An 18,992-nucleotide genomic window follows, 5' to 3' on the forward strand; every position below is an offset into this window, starting at 1 on the left:
CTAAATTGCTCTAAATTCGTTTTTTTTTTTTTTTTTATATTCACTATATTGCTATATATTCTTGTTTTAGAATATTACGAATATTCGAAAAAACGAAGTTACAGCAATATAGCAAATATTCGAAAAAAAAAAAACGAATACAGAGCAATTATAGTGCTATAATCTTCTTTGTCTAATAGTTGTAAGTTGAAAAAAATCGCAATAAAAAATTGAAAATTACTAAAATTCGCATGTTACACGATCATTACCGTGCCGATTTTTCGAGTAAAAAAAATCGTAGAATATAACGAATATTCGAATTTGCGAATATTCTACAAAATATTCGCGAAATATCGCGAATTCGAATATGACCCCTGCCGCGCATCACAATACTGAACTGTACGGACAAGCTGTAATATCTGTTGATTACCCACTGCCAAGTCGAAGTAGCAGCCTCACGGAATTTATCCATGTTATGGTCAAGCACCAAGTTGAAATCTCCAACAATAAGTGTGGGGGCGCTTGGCGACGCAGCCATAAAGGTTAGTACATGCTTCAATACCTCACCCGTATATGGAGGAGGAATATACAATGCTACTATGATAAGCACTGCTTAAAATATAGCGCAGTGTAGGCATATATACCGACCATAAGGGTCTATACTGACCTTAGAACACTGAAAGGGGATCTGCTTATGTAAAATTAAACTAACCCCCCTGGCATGTGTAGAATACGTGGAATGGTACGCATGGCCCATCTTGGAGCGATTTAATGCGCCTACAGATTCCCTTATCAGATGTGTTTCTGACAAGCAAATAATGGCAGGTTGGAATTGCCGCAGCAAATTAAACACAGCCTATCTTTTGGATGCGTCACCAAGGCCCCTCACGTTCTAGGCTAACACATTAACCCCCATCATCAAAACCTAGAAATAATATCTGCGGACCCCGGATAACACACTACCAGCTCCATATACCATTTCCCAGCTCTGACATATAGAAGAGGTATACCCCAATATAACAAAAAGAAAGAGTGGTGCATTTATGGTGCCATTCCCCTAAACTTGCAAACAAAATATAATTAAAAAAACACATTCCCCACTGTAACACGGGGATCAGGGCTACTTAACTAGAATATACCCAGCAATCAATAACCAAAGACAATTACCATTCCCAACTGGTTCAGGACCCGACTAGAGGGACAGCCATACTGGAATTAGTATTAACCAATAGACCTGACAGAACAACAGATGTCCAGGCCGGGGGACACCTGGGAAATAGTGACCATAATGTAATAACCTTCCAATTGTCATTCAAAAGAGTGTTTCTTCAGGGAGGAACAAAAATAGCAAACTTCAAAAAAGCTAAATTTAGCCAACTAATAGAGGCCAAAGGCCTAACTAACCAAAGGCCTAACTAAGTCCTCAAAAATAAAAATACAGCCACAAAATGGGATATTTTTAAAAGCATCCTAAAATCGAATTGTGAGAGGTACATACCTTATGGGAATAAAAGGTTAAGGAACAAGAAAAAAACTATGTGGATGAATAGAACTGTAAAGAGCAATAAATGACAAAAAAGACAGCATTTAATTCACTAAAACAGGAGGGTAGAGAGGAAGCACGGAAAAACTATAAGGAAAAAAATAGAATATGTAAAAAAACAAATAAAAGCAGCCAAACCAGAGACCTAGAGATTAATTGCCAAAGAGAGCAAAACTAACCCTAAAATGTTCTACAATTATATAAATGGTAAAAAGTATAAATCTGAAGGTGTCGGCCCTCTACAGAGTAATGAGGGGGGTGGGGGGGGGGAGTTGCAGAGATCGATGAAAAGAAAGCAAAGCTATTAAATATTTTTTTTACTGTATTCACTGAGGAAAATAAACTGTCAGATGAAATGCAGAATGTAAAATTAAATTCCCCATTAAAAGTGCCCTGTCTGACCCGGGAAAAAGTACAGTGGCGTCTTAAAAAGATTAAAATAGACAAACCGCCAGGACCAGATGGCATACACCCCCGTATCCTAAGAGAATTAAGTAATTTCATAGCCTTTATTTTTGATATTTAAGGACTCTATATTGACAGGGAGTGTTCCACAGGATTAGTGCATAGCAAATGTGGTGCCAATATTCAAAAAGGGTCCAAAATCAGAGCGTGGAAACTATAGGCCGGTAAGTTTAACATCTGTCGTGGATAAACTGTTTACAGGTTTTCAAGGAGATGCTATCTTGGAGTACCTCAATGAAAATAAGCAAATAACGCCATATTAGCATGGCTTCATGAGGGATTGGTCATGTCAAACTAATTTAATCAGTTTCTATGAGGAGGTAAGTTCTAGACTTGACAGCGGCGAATCAATGGATGTCGAATATCTGGACTTCTCCAAAGCATTTGACACTGTACCGTATGAAAGGTTAGTACATAAAATGAGAATGCTTGGACTGGGAGAAAATGTCTATATGTGGTGTGAGGCAGTGACAGGCCTCATGGCTGCTAGGGGAGATTTATAGCAGGAGTTTCCATGTCTTCCACGGCATCAGGTCTGAGGCAGCACCAGGTGCAACAATCAGTCTGGGATAAGAGCCCAGCCCAGACTGTCAGTCAGGGGAGAGTGTTTTGTGAAGTAGAGTCCTGCTGTAGGCTCTGTGTGTGGTCTCAGTCAGGAGGACTGAGGGGCCACAAGGCTTTGAATAGCCTGGAGTTTAGGGGACCACGCAATGCCTGCAGTAAGAGGGTTGAACGGCCAGAGTCAGGCAGACTTCTGGGCCCTAGTTCCCCAGACATACTGTTTTGCTACAGCCTGGAGGCTGCTGAGCGACTGGCTGAGAAAGCCACATCTGATTCCAAGTGTGAACTGCGTTATGTAGGTGAGTCGGTTATATTATTCTGTTTAGGCAGAGCCCAGACAGGCGAGGTGTTTATTTTGTATAATTGTTTATGTTTACGCGGATGTGCCGCAATAAAGCACAGTGTTTGGACCTTAAACTTGGTGTCCGGCAAAGATATCTGTGAGTGTGACCCCCCAAAAGCGAGCTAATCCCTCACAGTGCGTAAGTAACTGGCTCAGTAATAGAAAACAAAGGGTCTCTACGCTACCACAGGCGTCTTTATACGGTAGAGGTAAAACGGACTTTGAGAAACTATGGGGTAGTCTCCGACACACTCTCTCCAGCATGTACGGTTTCCTGAATTCTCCTTCGGGTCTCCCCCCCCCCCCCAAAATATATGATACAATGGGAACAAGACCTGGGAGTGACGTTTACGGCTGAGCAGAAAGACAGGATTTATTTGTGCACACATAAGACCTCTATAGCTAGTAACATACAGGAAGAAGGGTTTAAACTACTCTCTAGATGGTACCGTGTACCCACCAGACTGACTGCCATATTCCCTACAGTGTCTCCACTATGCTGGCGCTGCGGTGAAACAAGGGGGACCTTGTTACATATCTTTTGGGAATGTCAGGCACTAACACAATTTTGGGATAAAGTGTGGCAGGTTACGTCCAAATTCACCACGGTTGACCTCCCGAAATCACCAGCATTCTTCCTGCTCCACCAGTGCGACCTATCCATGGCGACTTATAAAAAATCTGTGATACAACATTTGGTCAACGCTGCTTGGGCATGAATCCCTTGCCTTTGGAGGCAGACGACTGTGCCTACGATGTCTCTGTGGCTGGGTAAAATTCAGGAAATAATGGTAGGATGGAGGATCTAACCGCTTCGCTAATGAACACTGAAAATAAGTTTCTTAAGACATGGAAAGGCTGGATGACATTTCAAACTACCCACGACTATAAACTTCTTCTCGCTGCATAGGATATGAGGCTCTTGTGTATCTCTCTTGGCCCTTCCTTTCTTTTTTGCTCTTTCTGGGCTTTTACCTTTCTATTTCTATCCCCCCCTCCCCCTTCCTATCGCCTCCCTTCCCCACTTAACCTGGTCTTTCTTTCCCCCTGTGAACTACCTGAAGTTTCTTGTTTACTGGGCTGCACCTTACCGAAGGAATACCCTGATATCGCCCGGCATATGCTGGCATTTTATATTTGCCATTCAATTTTCCTTGGTGCTTTTCTGTTACATATTTTATGTTTACTTTTATAGCACTTAATGTGCTTTCTATTGTATCACTCATGTCTTATGGAGGTAACTCTCTTGGGCTGCGTCCCGAGGTGTCCTCCCCTCGTGATACCTTCATTTTAAATGAAAATTTATTAAAAAAAAGAGAATAAAAAATAAAAATAAAACAAAGGGTGGTTATTAATGGTACACACTCAGATTGTGTTACTGTCACTAGTGGAGTACCACAGGGGTTCACTTCAATATATTTATTAATGATCTTGTAGAAGGCTTGCACAGTAAAATATACATTTTTGCAGATGACATTAAACTGAGTAAAGTAATTAACACGGAAGAGGACAGTATACTATTACAGAGGGATCTGGATAGATTGGAGTTTGGGCAGAGAAGTGGCAGATGAGGTTTAACACTGACCAATGTAAGGTTATAGGAAAGAATAATGCAAGTCACCAGAACATACTAAATGGTAAAACACTGGGTAAGGGATCGTTCACACGTGTGCTGCCCGACCGCATTTGCGGATCCGCAATACACGGGCACCGTTCTTCGGCGATTCCGCATCACAGATGCGGACCTATTCATTTCAATGCGTCTGCAAATCTGAAGATGCGGAACGGAACACTACGGAAGCACTATGGAGTGCTTTCTATGGTTCCGTTCCGTGCTTCCGCACCGCAAAAAGATAGAACTTGCTCTATCTTTTTGCGGAACGGAAGGATCGTGGACCCATTCAAGTGAATGGGTCTGCGATCCCCATGCGCCTGCCCCACGGACGGTGCCAGTGCATTGCGGACCGCAATTTGCGGTCCACAGCACAGGCTTTACACATTCGTGTGAACGAGCCCTAACACTGACATGGAAATGGACTTTTAGTGAACAGCAAACTAAGCTGTAGAAACCAGTGTCAGGCAGCTGCTGCCAAGGCCAATAAGATAATAAGTTGCATCAAAAGGGCATAGATGCCCGTGATGAGAACATAGTCCTGCCACTTTACAAATCACTAGTCAGACCACACATGGACTACTGTGTACAGTTCTGGGCTCCTGTGAACAAGGCAGACATAGCAGAGCTGGAAAGGGTTCAGAGGAGGGCAAGAAAAGTAATTACTGGAATGGGGGGGACTACAGTACCCTGAAAGATTAGCAAAATTAGATTTATTCACTTTAGAAAAAAGACTACTGAGGGGAGATCTAATAACTATGTATAAATATATCAGGGGTAATAAAAAGAGATCTCTCTCCCATCATCTATTTATCCCCAGGACTGTGACTGTGATGAGGGGACATCCTCTGCGTCTGGAGGAAAGAAGGTTTGTACACAAACATAGAAAAGGATTCTTTACGGTAAGAGCAGTGAGACTATGGACCTCTCTGCCTGAGGAGGGGGTGATTGTGAGTTCACAAAAAGAGTTCAAGAGGGGCCTGAATCTATTTATGGAGTGTAATAATTAGAGTTGAGCGAACCCAAACTGCAGCCTGGACTTTTTTTTACTGAAGTTCGGGTTCGGCGTTCGGGTGATTTTATTATTTTCCGTTATAACCATGAAGGACCTTCTATCTTCATTCAGCAGGACTTGCGGTGACGTCACTGCAGGTCCTTTTGCAGGTCCTGAAGAAAAGAAGATACCGGCTGCGCGATCAAGTGGATGAGTTAGTTGTTTTTTAACCCCTCAATAGACATTTTATTTAGCATTCTGTTTTAAGAATGCTATTATTTTCCGTTATAACCATGTTATAACGGAAAATAATAAAGTGAAGTTCGGGTCCCCATTGACTTAAATGGGGTCCAAGTTCGGGGTGAAGTTCGGGCCCCGAACCCGAACTTTGACCTGAAGTTTGGCCGAACCCGGCAAACCCGAACTTCCACGGGTTCACTCAACCCTAGTAATAATATTACAGGCTATAGCTACTAGAGATGGGTTGTTGATCCAGGGAGTTATTCTTATTGCCCGATTGGAGACGGGAAGGAATTTTTTTCCCCTAAGGGTACTTTCACACTAGCCTTTTTTTTCTGGTATTGAGTTCCGTCACAGGAGCTCAATACCTGAAAAAAACTGATCAGTTTTATCCTAATGCATTCTGAATGGAGAGCATTCCATTCAGGATGCATCAGTTCAGTCCCTCTTACTTTTTTTTGGACGGAGAAAATATTGTAGCATGCTGCAGTTTTCTCTCCGGCCAAAAATACTGAACACTTGCCGAAATGCCGGATCCGGCATTAATTTACATTGAAGTGTATTAGTGCCGGATCTGGCATTAAATGTTCCGGAAAAACGGATCCGGCTTTCCGGTCTGCGCATGTGCAGACCTTTAAGAATGCAAATAAAATTAATACCGGATCCATTTTTCCGGATGACACCGGAGAGACGGATCCAGTATTTCAATACATTTGTCAGACAGATCCGCATCCGGATCCGTCTGACAAATGCCATCCGTTTGCGTCCGGATTGCCAGATCCGGTAGGCAGTTCCGGCGACGGAACTGCCTGCCGGAATCCTCTGCCGCAAGTGTGAAAGTACCCGTAAGTGGGGAAAATTCCCTTTTACCTCACAGTTGTTTTTTTTGCCTTCCTTTGGATCAACTTGCAGGATAACAGGCCGAACTGGATGGGCAGATGTCTTTTTTCGGCCCTATAAACTATGTTACTATGTAACTGTGGGAAACGTGAGCTTATATAAGACCTAAAATATGGTCCAGCTTCCTGTTAGAAAAATATCACTCGCTTCCTCACTTCTCCCCGCACTTTACAAAACATTCAGTAGGCATCCCATCACTGAACATGAAATATAGATAACATCTACGTCTTAAACAAAACCAGAAACATAATCAGGCTTGAGTCCTCTTTACTTGACTCTCCAGGTGATATCCTTTTCCAGACTTCCCAGTCGGGGGTCATTCTTCACTGTGCCTCCTGCCGTAGCTGGGCCTCATTAGTGTCTAGCCAAGACACTGCCCCTGCTGGTGAGTCAAAGAAATGTGTGGAGCCCTTACCTGCCACTCAGAGCTATGCTGGATAAAACATGGAATAGGACACTTGTAGGGTCCGTAGGCGTTTTTTAACATCCACATATTGGGCCCTTCTGTGATGGACCTCCGCTGAAAAATCTGGAAATGTTATCGCCGTCAATAGCAATCTGGCCCTTTTCACGTGCTTTACGTAGAATAATGTCCTGGTCTCTATAATGTAGAATCCGAATCAGGACAGGTCGCGGGGGCTGCCTGGAGGTAGCTGCCTCGCCTCGTGGGTACTCGGTGAGCATGTTCCACTGCAAACAGGGGAGTGAGCGACTACTTTCCAAAAGTTTCCAACAGACAGTTTTAAAAAAATAAACTAGGGTCACGACCTTCCACCTTTTTAGGTACCCCAATCAGTCTAATATTATTGCGCCTCATTCTATTCTGTATGTCGTCAGACGTTAGTTATAACCTTTTCGCGTCTCTTTTCATGGGAGGTACACAGTCCTTCAGAGTGCTCACTCTCCCTTCCACTTCAGTCAGGCGCTCAGAGACTTTTTGTAGGTCTTGTCTAATTATACTGACATCTTGCTTAAGGCCCCCCATAAGGTTACTCAGAGAGGAGATGGCGGTATTACACTGGTTCACCGCTGCAAAGACATCTTTCAAAGTGGGGTCGGCAGGGCAGGGATCAACAGTACTGATCTTCTGTGTCGCATGATCCTGAGTCCGCTCATCTCTTTCCCCTAGTTGTTTTGTGGGCTGTTGAGAGCTTGAGGTCTTGGGGTCTGCATGTTGTAACTGCCAGTCCTCTACAGGGTCACCTGCTACCTCTCAATACTCAGTAGCAGCCTCACCTCCGGGATCTTGGCTAGCTGTCCTGGCAAAACGCATCAGTTTGGATGCTACCTCAGCCACTTTTTCTGCTCTATGCTTCCTGGGCGGCTGCACAGGCCTAGCGATGCTCTCCTCCCTGGGCTCTATCTCCCCCGAGCTCCCTCTTTGTTTTTGCGGGTCATACTGGTACCGGAGATGATACCGAGGCGCTCTGGTAGGTCTTAGTTTGTCAGAAGGCTGAAATAGGGCAGGATGCCGAGGATATTATAAGGTTGTTGTGCGGGAGCTCTCCTCAGTTCTTCCGCTCACATGCTTGGCTGCTACAGGTGGTTCTACAAGCTATTGATTTACGGGGTGTACTTAGTTTTTGGCTTTTCCGTTTTGGCATCATTTATGTTAAGTAAATAATGATACAGTGGAATCTGTTGTGTTCTTCATCTGAGGTTGTACTTACTGAATTTTAGGACTAGATGTTTTCTCAATACTTCCTCAAATGTAAAACCATAGAATTCAAAGAAGGCCTATTTTATTTTTTTCATCACTGTATAATAATAATAAAAGATTTCTACAAATTGTTTCTTTATTAATAGTATTAATCAGCACTGCTGATTTTAAAAGCATAATAGGCAAATCTGCGCATTGTATTCTTTGGACTGCCAACTCTCTATATTGGAAAATCAAACAAGATGGTCCTCCTAGTCAGAATAGGCCCACAAAAGTTGTCCTTATAAAGCTTGAACTCTGCTTTGAGCTGGAAAGTTTGAATTCCACAGGCTGTGAAGATCTCAATGATACTCGCATGTGCTGCTGTAGCATGGTATAACTAATGCATTCTATGCACCAGATACATACACCTTACTAGCAGGAAGCAATGTAAAAATTACCAGAATTGCCAGCTACTCTTCAACTGTTCCAGCTATTTGACATTAAGATTTGTAGATGATGGAATGGATAGCTGAGGCTGTGGTATCTTACCATTGTGAACGTGACCTTAGTTCTTAGATAACAGACATGAAACTTTCTTAAAAAAGTGACTGTCTTTAAGGCACATTTACAGGGTTTCTTTAATTATTCAATGTAGTCATTAAAACGTGATTATCTTCTATGTTTGTAAATTATATGTTTTTTGAGATGTTCATCATATTCCAAAGAGTGTCACACAACAGACACTTATTTGTCACAAATATTGTACGGTATATTGATGTACACTTGATGAAAAGATCTTTCAGGTGTAAGACACAGGCAATATAATAAGGGTCACTGGTAAAATGCAAAGCTATAAAATAGTATTGCTTCAGTAAGTATGAAATATATGTATGTGGACATTCCTTCATACCAAGCAACACACACTAAGTATATAGTGTATCATTAATGACATGTCATAAAATGGAATGAAATTCCTTCCTTAACTTGCCATAGAAACTTTATTTTTTACAGCATAGTAAATGCCATATCACCAAACTAAAACCTGCCAGGCTCAGACGGATCCTCCGTAGGCAGTTTAAATATCAACTAGGTGAGACACCTCTTCTAAACAGTGGAATATATTTGCTGCCCACCCTACATGATCTCCTTCCTTCTGTCTCTCACCCCTTACATTTATCAGCTGTATAGAAGGTACTGTGCTACTGTGCATTACGAGCCATTTGTGAGCTAGAAAGAAAATACAAGGATCCACAAAGTAAACTGAGCTCTCACCTCGGGACAGGTTCCCAGGGTCTGGAGTTTGGTGCTTTCAGTCCTGGTTATGATCGTAAAAATGCTACCACCCTGATGGAGAAGAAAGTGATTGATAAGTTTTTATTATTTATATATTATAACATGTGATTTTCTTAGCTCTGTGACTGAACCGTGTTCTACTCATCCTTTCTTAAACATTAATTTTGCAACACAATACACTTAACGGTAGTCTTAATTTCCTTCCTTCAACCACAGTTGCACATTTTTCCAACTTAATTGACAACCATTAGGCATTAATTGCTGGAGAGCCTAAGAATGGGTCAGATTTACTACTCCTGCCTAAAATGTTGATGTGTTAAAACGCAGTCTAAAGATACGCCAAATTTATCACAGTGGGGTCAGGCTGGATGATAAATTTGGTGCATGGCTGGACACTTGCCTAACTTTCTACCCCTAAAGGGTTGGCTTAGTTTGTGACAGAACTCTGGGGCTCATTTATCAAATCTGTTAGTTCAGTTTTGTGGCATAAAAAATTCATAAGTGATTCCCACAAACGTCATTTGGTGAGCCTCACCAATTTTAAAAGTGGAGTGAAAAGTAGTTCAGGATTTAAGATTAGAACACCTTTAAATCTCATTTATGTTGCGCATAAATCTCCACGCCAGGCAACCCCTGGAATACTTTTACAGACATAGGCATACACCACATCGCACTTGCGCCAAATATATTATTGTGCGCCATTTCATAAATTTGGAGTAAACTCACAAAGCAAAGACAGACTTAAGACTGCCACCAAAACGACTACAAATTATAAATTCCCCCCTCTTTTGCCACAGTTGCTTCATAAATGTTTTTAAAACTTGATCCAATATTATGTGCCAGAAACATGCCAAATTTTGTGGCATTTTACTCCACATTCTAGGTGGCATTACATTAGTAAATGTGGGTCACTGTATTTTAACTTCACTAACCCCTTCTTTCTCGTTCACTTAACAATCACAAATTCCTTACAGCCACTTATTTTCCCCTCCACACCTTCCACCATCTCATATCATTACCTGGAGAGGACAACTTCCTATGCCACCCACTACTGTGACATTTCCTTCACCCAACAACTGCTCATCACCCCACCTTTGGCCACAATTGTCATGGCCATTTCACTCACCAACTGTAACACAATAATTCTTTCATTGACATCTACGCCTTTTACTTGCAGAAATGCCCTGGATAAGACCTATTCTCTTATTTCCAGTCAATTTAAAAATTGAACAAAGTTTAGCCCATCTAAACATTTTGCATTTACATTATTCATCCCTAAGTCTTTAGCAACTCTTATTTCATCTGTTATTCATCTGTTCATATAAGTCCTTTCTCACTGGCATCCGCTAAATGGATAATATCAGGAGCCTGTAGCCTTCATCAACCTTTCAGTACTCACGTGTGTTATACTATTTTACGTCTCATGAAATATATTACCATGGCGGACATGTTAAACTTGTTCTTAATGAGTGTAACATCTTAACCTATACAGTTTCGCATTACATTTTACCTCAAGTAAATCAAATCATCTTTTATATGGGAAGCTGGATTTAAGAATTTTCTTTAAGTTTCTCATTACTACCCTAAACTACCATCACAGCTTACCTCTGGAGGCTTCACGTACTCAGCAACATCCCAGATTTTCTTAGTTCCTCTGGGAGCTTTGGACATAGAGACCCCTTTGACTTTAGTGATGACTGCGCTCTCTGGACCAGTCTCTCGAGCCTGATATCCTTTTTGTATCACAAACACATACCTGTCAATAAAGTAGAAAAGATACTGATACTATAGAAATGTTGTGACACATATAGATACTAGATATGTGCTGGAAACATTTTCCTTTCAGCAGTTTATGTCCTCGTAGCCTCTTTTGGGTCAGCACTCACCAAGCAAAGTACACAATGATCAAAAGCTGCAGTAGTCTGTATATGGTTCCAAGATGACAATTCTTGACCACAATCACTTTGGGGGTCTCGTACTCCCATAGTTGCCCGAACCATGTCAGGGAGCGGATTCGGCAGCCAGTCATCAGCCAATGTCCTGTCCACGGGCACAAAGTGGCACGTGGTCCCAATACTCCTGTTTTGTAGCTCTAATGCCAGAATCTTGAAACTACAGTGGAAAACAGAAAATACAGCATCCAGGTCCGTAGGGCAGGCGTTTCTGCATCATCCTCTTGCTTCTCCTTAGACTATTTGTAAAGTAATTAATGCTGATGTAGTAGAGTTAGGAGAGGGTTGTCACAGAACAGAGGGGGCACAGGAATCAATCTGATCAGTACATTTAATACACTGGTGCCCTCTAGTGGTACATTTGGAGAATACATTGTCTTTCTAGACAGCTTTATTCATGAGGAAACTCGTTTTTTCCTCTTTAAAATGGTCTCTAAAGTTAGCCTGTCACATTGAAAAGCACAATCTTCAGACAACTGGAGGAGCTGAACAGATTGATCCGCAAAAAACAGAAGCGGCCCGTGTGCCTTCCGCAATTTGCGGAACGGGCGACCCATTGTAGAAATGTCTATTCTTGGCCACGGAACGGAGCAACGGATGCGGACAGCACACGGAGTGCTGTCCGCATCTTTTGCGCCCCCATTGAAGTGAATGGGTCCACATCCAAGCCGCAAAAACGGCGGCTCGGATGCGGATCCAAACAACGGCCGTGTCCATGAGGCCTAACTTGTATACATTTATACCTCTGCTCTTTCTATTCTTAGTGCTACTCAGTGGCGTAACTACCGGGGAAGCAGGGGAAGCGGCTGACAAGGGGTCTGGCGCCCGGCAGCCTGTCAGTCAAGTTTCAAAGTTTTTATTTATATGCAAATTACCTTCCTAACGTGCCCAAGGGGCTGTCCCTCCGCCGTTTGTGCCCAGCCGCACCCATTATCACCAAGCCCAGCACCGCCCCGCTGTTAATTATTCACTACTGTCCTCGTCTTTATTTTTTCTAAGTGCGCCGTAGTCCAGGTCCCTATATACAGAGAGTGCCCCAGAGGACTATTGTGCCAGCCTCTCCATCACTGCTGTGCGCTGCCCAGGGTCATCCTACAAACTGTGAGTAACCCATAGCAACCCTCATTTGCCTAAGTAACCGTGACCTCACAATCGCAATACCCTGCAGGTCTGCGTACTGCACCTCCCAGTGGCGTACTAAGAGGGGGGGGAGGAGTCCGCCCCGGGTGCCGGCTCTCAGGGAGGTGCCAGAAGCAATGAGCGCTTCCATCAATACAGATGTAATACACCAAAAGAGAAAGACAGGGCTAGCACTCAATAGTATTATATATAAACTTTATTAGCGTCTCAGGGGGAAGAAACTTGCGTGAAACGTACGTTGGGGTTGCTGGTGCACCACTCAGGTATCTTTTTTATGGCTTTGTAGTGAACTATTCAGCTTTAGTTATCTATGTACACTGTGACATTTGCACTATGCACTTTATATTTATATTTCTTGTACAGTGTATGATATTTCTACTCAGTTTTTATAGTTCTGCCTGATTATATGCATTTTTGACATCCTGTTTGGCTCATATGCATAATATATGCTATATATACATATTCATTGTTTGAATTCATCTGCCATTTCAGGATTAGTCCTCAGTTGTGCTCTATGTCATCTTGTGTGCTCCTTGTTCACCATCATATTGTTCCCCATGTATATTTTATTGTCATTTGTCTCGTATGGAGACGCTAATAAAGTTTATATATAATACTATTGAGTGCTGGCCCTGTCTTTCTCTTTTGGTGTATTACTATACGTGTTGGCTTTGCACGGGTACTCACTATTGTTAGTCATTTACTATTGGTGCTTATCATCAATACAGATGGAAGCGCTCATTGCTGGAGCGCTGGGAGCTGCGGTCCTATCACTCACAGCTCAGCTCCCAGCGCTCCTCCCCTCCTTCAGGCCCGCGGCGCACAGAATGGTGAAGCAGGAAGACTTCTCCCTGCTCCGCCTGCAGGCACAGATCGCGCTGACGGCATGTGTGGGAGGAGCCTGAAGCCCGGAAATTTGCATAAGCTCCACCCACACAGTGCTGCAGAGCGATCTGTGTCTGTAGGGGAGAGAGGACTGTGAGCTTCAGGAACGGGATGAGGTGAGTAGTTACTGTGTTTTTTATTTTATTTTTTTACATACAGAGGAGGTAAAGAGGGCTTTATTACTATGGAGGGGGCACAGAGGACTTTATTACTATGGAGGGGGCACAGAGAGCATTACTAATGTGAAGGGGGCACAATTGGCATTTCTACTATGGAGGGGGCACAGAGCCAGAGGGCATTACGACAATGAAGGGGGCAATGAGGGCATTATTACGGTGAAGGGGGCACAGTGGGCATTATTACTGTGAAGGGGGCACAATGGGGATTTCTTTTATGGAGGGGCCACAGAGTGCATTACTAGCACAGTGGGCATTACTACTATTAAGGGGGCACAATGGGCATTATTGCAATGAAGAGTACACATGGGGACAATTATTTTTATAGTATTGGGGAGAGGGGGGGGGGGGGGTGCCAGAGAAAAGACCCATCCCTGGTGCCAAACACCCTAAGCCTGCCACTGTGTCCTCCCTTTGTAAGCATGGGTTCCCTTATGGTTTTCGGGTATCTTCACACACTCCAAAAACAACTGATAGGTTAACTGGTTTCCTATATCACTGGCCTGAGTATGTACATCTTAAAGGGGTTGTCCAAGTTATATTTATTGATGACCTATCCTCAGGATAAGTCATCAATATCAGATCTGCTGGGGTCCGACACCCGGCACCCTCGCCAATCAGCTGTTTGAAGAGAAGGCGCACACCGTGCCAGCGCCGCCTCCTCTTCACTGTTTACTTTCTCGCCGTTGCATCTGCAGTGGTGAACAGGTGTAATTACACCTAACCGTCCCATTCATTTCAATGGTATGGATCGATCCTACACAAGTGTATGGGAACGATCCGTCCCATTTAAGGAATTTAAGGAATAAAGGGAACCTGTCAGGTGATTTCTGCTACTGACAGCAGATAGGACAGAGGGTGAGAAGCTGAGCTCTGTCAAATATAGATTTATATGATTTGGAGCAGGATTTCTGAGTAAAAAGCTGAGTAAATGCTAACAGGACTCCTAGGAGTGACAGTGAGAGTCCTGATTACCCTGCCCACACAATATGATTGACAACTATCCCTGTATCAATGTGTGTTCACAGAAAGCTTCCAATCAGGACTCTCGGTTAACTAAAAGTGGTACTGAGTTTACATTTCAAGGACTGTAGAGATTAACCACCTGAATAGAGTAAACTTTAAAATGTAACTTTATTGTATGTTGTAAAAAAATCTGTGGCTAAACCACAATGTGACTTAATTTTCAAGCTGGGTAGAAGAGTGATAGATATCTCAGGAAACATATGTTTGAGTCCTAAAAGCTCCTTACCCATTAAAATAGGGAATTATGGTCTGCACGCTGATGGCGCCGGCTGCCTAGTTTGTGAGGTCTGTCTACAGCACCGAAAAACGGCTAACATCGGCTACCCTAGCACCCTTATTTCATGAAGGACATTGTACCCAACAAAGGTCCACTGATGGGGCAAGTAAGGAAGCGCCAAGTCACTGAGTTCTTTCACAAATCTGTGTCACAGAGCGGGATCCCAAAATTGACGCCATCGCCATCTTGCTCGGCCTCACCTGCTTCCTCCACCGGGGGGACTGCTACAGCGCAATACAGACATCCGGAGCCCCTCACATGCTCACAGAAGATATACTGAGAAGCATGCTGGAGTCGCTGCGCACATCTTTAAAGAGGATATCCACAGCATACTCAGGGAAATGCAAAGAGAAATTTCACAACTTGGGAAACGCACGTCCCACCTAGAAGGCAAGATGGTGGAACTGACTGCTTCCTACAACTGACTAAATAGACGCCAATGAAGCCCTAGAGGAGGAGGTAGGGAAACTATCAGCAAACCTGCATATTATGGAAGAACGCAATCGGCGCAACAAAGTACGCCTCAGAGAAGTGCCTGAATCGGTGGGCACAGATGAACTCAGCTCCCTACTTAAAAACCTCCTCAGGGACGCCATTCAAGGTGTGCCAGAGTTGGATACAGTCAGGTCCATAAATATTGGGACACCAACACAATTCTAATATTTATGGATCTATACACCACCACAATGGATTTGAAATGAAACGAACAAGATGTGCTTTAACTGCAGACTGTCAGCTTTAATTTGAGGGTATTTACATCCAAATCAGGTGAACGGTGTAGGAATTACAACAGTTTGCATATGTGCCTCCAGGGCTGGCCTTAGGTGTTCAGGCGACCTGTGCGAGCTAATCATGTGCCAGTAATAACAGTCCCCCTATCATGTGCCAGTAATAACAGTCCCCCCATCATGTGCCAGTAATAACAGCCCCCCCATCATGTGCCAGTAATAACAGCCCCCCATCATGTGCCAGTAATAACAGCCCCCCATCATGTGCCAGTAATAACAGCCCCCCCAATGTCCCAGTAATAACAGCCCCCCCAATGTCCCAGTAATAACAGCCCCCCAATGTGCCAGTAAAAGTATTGCATATATAAAAATAAAAATAAACTCTTATACTTACCTCAGTGTCAGCAATGTGATGCAGGCCTCTTCCGGCCTGTGTCCCGCGCTGTACGGCTCAGGCGGCACGATGACGTCATCGCACCACCTGCGCCGGCCTCTGATAGGCTGCCGGCCTAGTGCCAGCAGCCTATCAGAGGAAGGGAAAGGAACACGCCTCTCCCTCCCCTGCCTCAGCACAGCCATCTGTATCGCTGTCCTGAGGACAGCGATTCAGATGACTATGGAGATGAGCGCTTCCACAATGGAAGCGTTCCTCTCCCTGTGCCCTGCCCCCCCCCCCCCCTTCCGCCGCCGCCCGAGGCTCAGTGACAATGTCATGCTGGATTGAGGAAGTGCGTCCAGGGAGGTCCGAGAACACATCCGTGTTCCGACTAACGAACTCCCTGGTCTCCTGAGCCTGTTTAGAGGAGAGGCTGTCAGCAATTTTTACTGTGGCAACCACCTCCCTTGCATCAGACATAGGAGCCTGAACCTTAGGGAAGCCGTTATGTGTTTGTCTTTGTATGTCTTTATGTGTATTTCATGCAGCACTTTGTATTAATTTGGGTACCCCAGAGCTCAATCCTCTCACCCTAAGCATAAGTCGAGGGTGGCTTAACTCAAAGTAAGAGGGAATGTAACACCCCAGAGTTGTGTTACTACATGTCTCTAGCCCAATATTATCTTCTAAGAGCCTGTATATTGTCATCTTATGTAATTTATATTATGTTTTCAGAAATTTGCATCTAAAACCATGTTAAATTCCATTGTTCTTGTAATTTTCCAGGTTCACCAGCAGGTGGCAGCAACGCATTGGCCAGGTACTAGTCCTAGTTTAGTATATCTAGGCTGGAATGGATTATTCCAGCTTAGCTCCCCCTCTGTGAGAGAAGTGGGCTGTTCCCACATCCTGCAGCATGGGTGGAGAAGGAAGTTAAAGTTAGTGTAGCCCACCCCCTGCTAGGGGTAGGGTGTGTGTGTGAGGAGTTCCCCTGCATAGGGAAGACAGCAAGGATCTTGTCTCGGCTGAGACTTGATCAGATTCCCAGTCTGAGCTCCTTCAGCCTCAGCTGGATGAAGAAGCAGAAAACTACAGACAACCTCCAGAGTTCCAGGAAGAAAGCATCCCCTGAGAAATCATCTGAGAGTTAAGTCCAGAGACCTAGGAGAAGCAATTCCTCCTCAGCTAGTCTGTCCCCATACAGCAGAAGTTACAGAAAAGCGCAGAAGATTAATTCCTATCACAATTACAGAGCTACCAAGTAGACGACTTATCCTGCAAGCTCCAAGTTTAAAGCAGAAGCATTCGTTTCCTGCCAATCATTGCTAAAACCTGCTGGGGCCAGAGACCAAAGCTGTATACTGCTTGGATGAAAGTTATCTTCAGTAAAGAAACGTTTGAACTTCATCTAAAGGTCTGGACATCATTTACTCTGCAAAATTCCTCTATTACTCCTACTATCACCAGACTCAAATTTATTGCAAGTGAGCCAGGATCCAGGAGTCCAGCCGTACCCAGGTATGAGACACCGTTGACACAATTGCCACTATCCTACAGAGACATTATAGGCTTGACCTCCTAAAAGTTTTAGACTTCCTCCAGAAGGGGGTAGATAAGGGATTGGCATTGAACGCTCTAAAAGTACAGATTGCGGCATCAAAGTGTTTTGTTTGATTCCAGGTTAGCACATCATCCTTGGATCATTAGATTCTACAAGTCTGTATCCAGGGGGTTACCTTTCAGAATTCCTAAAACCCCTCCTTGGGACCTTAAAGTGGTTTTACAGTTTCTGATTGAACCTCTAGATTTCCTCTGTATAAAGATGCTGAAATTTAAGAGTATCTTTTTGGTAGATATTACCTCAGCAAGGAAAATAGAGGAGCTTCAGGTGCAGTCCATTAGTCCCCCCAATACTACTATTCAGGAGGATAGAATTTCCTTTAGGTCTGATCTGGCCTTTCTCCTGAAAGTGGTTTCTGATTTCCATAGAGCTCAATAAATAATCCTCCCTTCCTTCTTTGCTGCCCTGAAAAATCAGAAGGAGGCAGAATTTCACTGTTTAGATGTTAGAAGATATGTTTTAGTGTATCTCGAGGCTACTAAGGACTAGAGAAAATATTCTTCATTGTTTGTACTGTTTTCAGGTCAGAACAAGGAAGGAGAAGTCAGCTAGCAAAGGGACTTTAGCCAGATGGACTAAACAGGCTATTTCTCTAGCGTATCTTTTTTTATGCAGAAACCCATTCCTTCGAGGTGGACAGCCCATTCTTTCCAACTCATGGGCAGAAAGTGCATAACCTTCCATCCAAGACATATGCAAGGCAACCACTTGGACATCTGCTGTGACATTCTATAGACAATATAGACACTATAGATTAGATCTTTCTGTGGTGTCTGACCTTTCTTTTGGACGTAAGTTCCTTCAGGCTGTGGTCCCTCCCTAATTTTACTTCTCCAGGAAATCTTATGTTGCTGTCATAGGATGCAGGGAAAAATTATAATTACTTACCAGTAATTTGATTTTCCAGAGTCCATGACACCACCCTTCTAATTACACCTTCTTCTCCTTTAACTGTGATCTTGGTAATGGACTTTAGTTTAATTTTCACTGGGTGTGCAAAAAAAAAAAAAAAAAAAGAAGAAAGGGAAATAGGAAAAGGTGTTAAACATATAAACAAGAGGAAGGACTGGTCGAACCAGTGGAAGATATGGATCAATGGAAGGTGGTCTCTCATCTCTGGAAACTACTAAATGAGGGAGAGGCTCCATCTTTTTTTTTTATACTGTATCTGTGGGTTTCCTGTCCTGGGAGGCGAACCCACTCTCCTGGTGCTGTCATGAACTACAGAAAATCTAATTA

General features: G+C 43.5%; 1 protein-coding gene across 1 annotated transcript in view; it reads right to left on the reverse strand.

Annotated features, from left to right (window-relative positions):
- P2RX2 (purinergic receptor P2X 2) overlaps nucleotides 1–11,601 on the reverse strand; it is a 73,261-nt gene extending 61,660 nt beyond the window's left edge. The window contains exons 1-3 of the mRNA XM_040419693.1: nucleotides 11,459–11,601; nucleotides 11,178–11,328; nucleotides 9,552–9,623 (exon numbers count right to left, since the gene is read on the reverse strand). Coding sequence (XP_040275627.1) covers nucleotides 9,552–9,623; nucleotides 11,178–11,328; nucleotides 11,459–11,601 — 366 coding nt within the window. The remainder of the gene's footprint in view (nucleotides 1–9,551; nucleotides 9,624–11,177; nucleotides 11,329–11,458) is intronic.
- Nucleotides 11,602–18,992: the final 7,391 nt, after the last annotated feature.

Source organism: Bufo bufo, chromosome 2 (genome assembly GCF_905171765.1).
Source record: "Bufo bufo chromosome 2, aBufBuf1.1, whole genome shotgun sequence".
Taxonomy (NCBI): domain Eukaryota; kingdom Metazoa; phylum Chordata; class Amphibia; order Anura; family Bufonidae; genus Bufo; species Bufo bufo.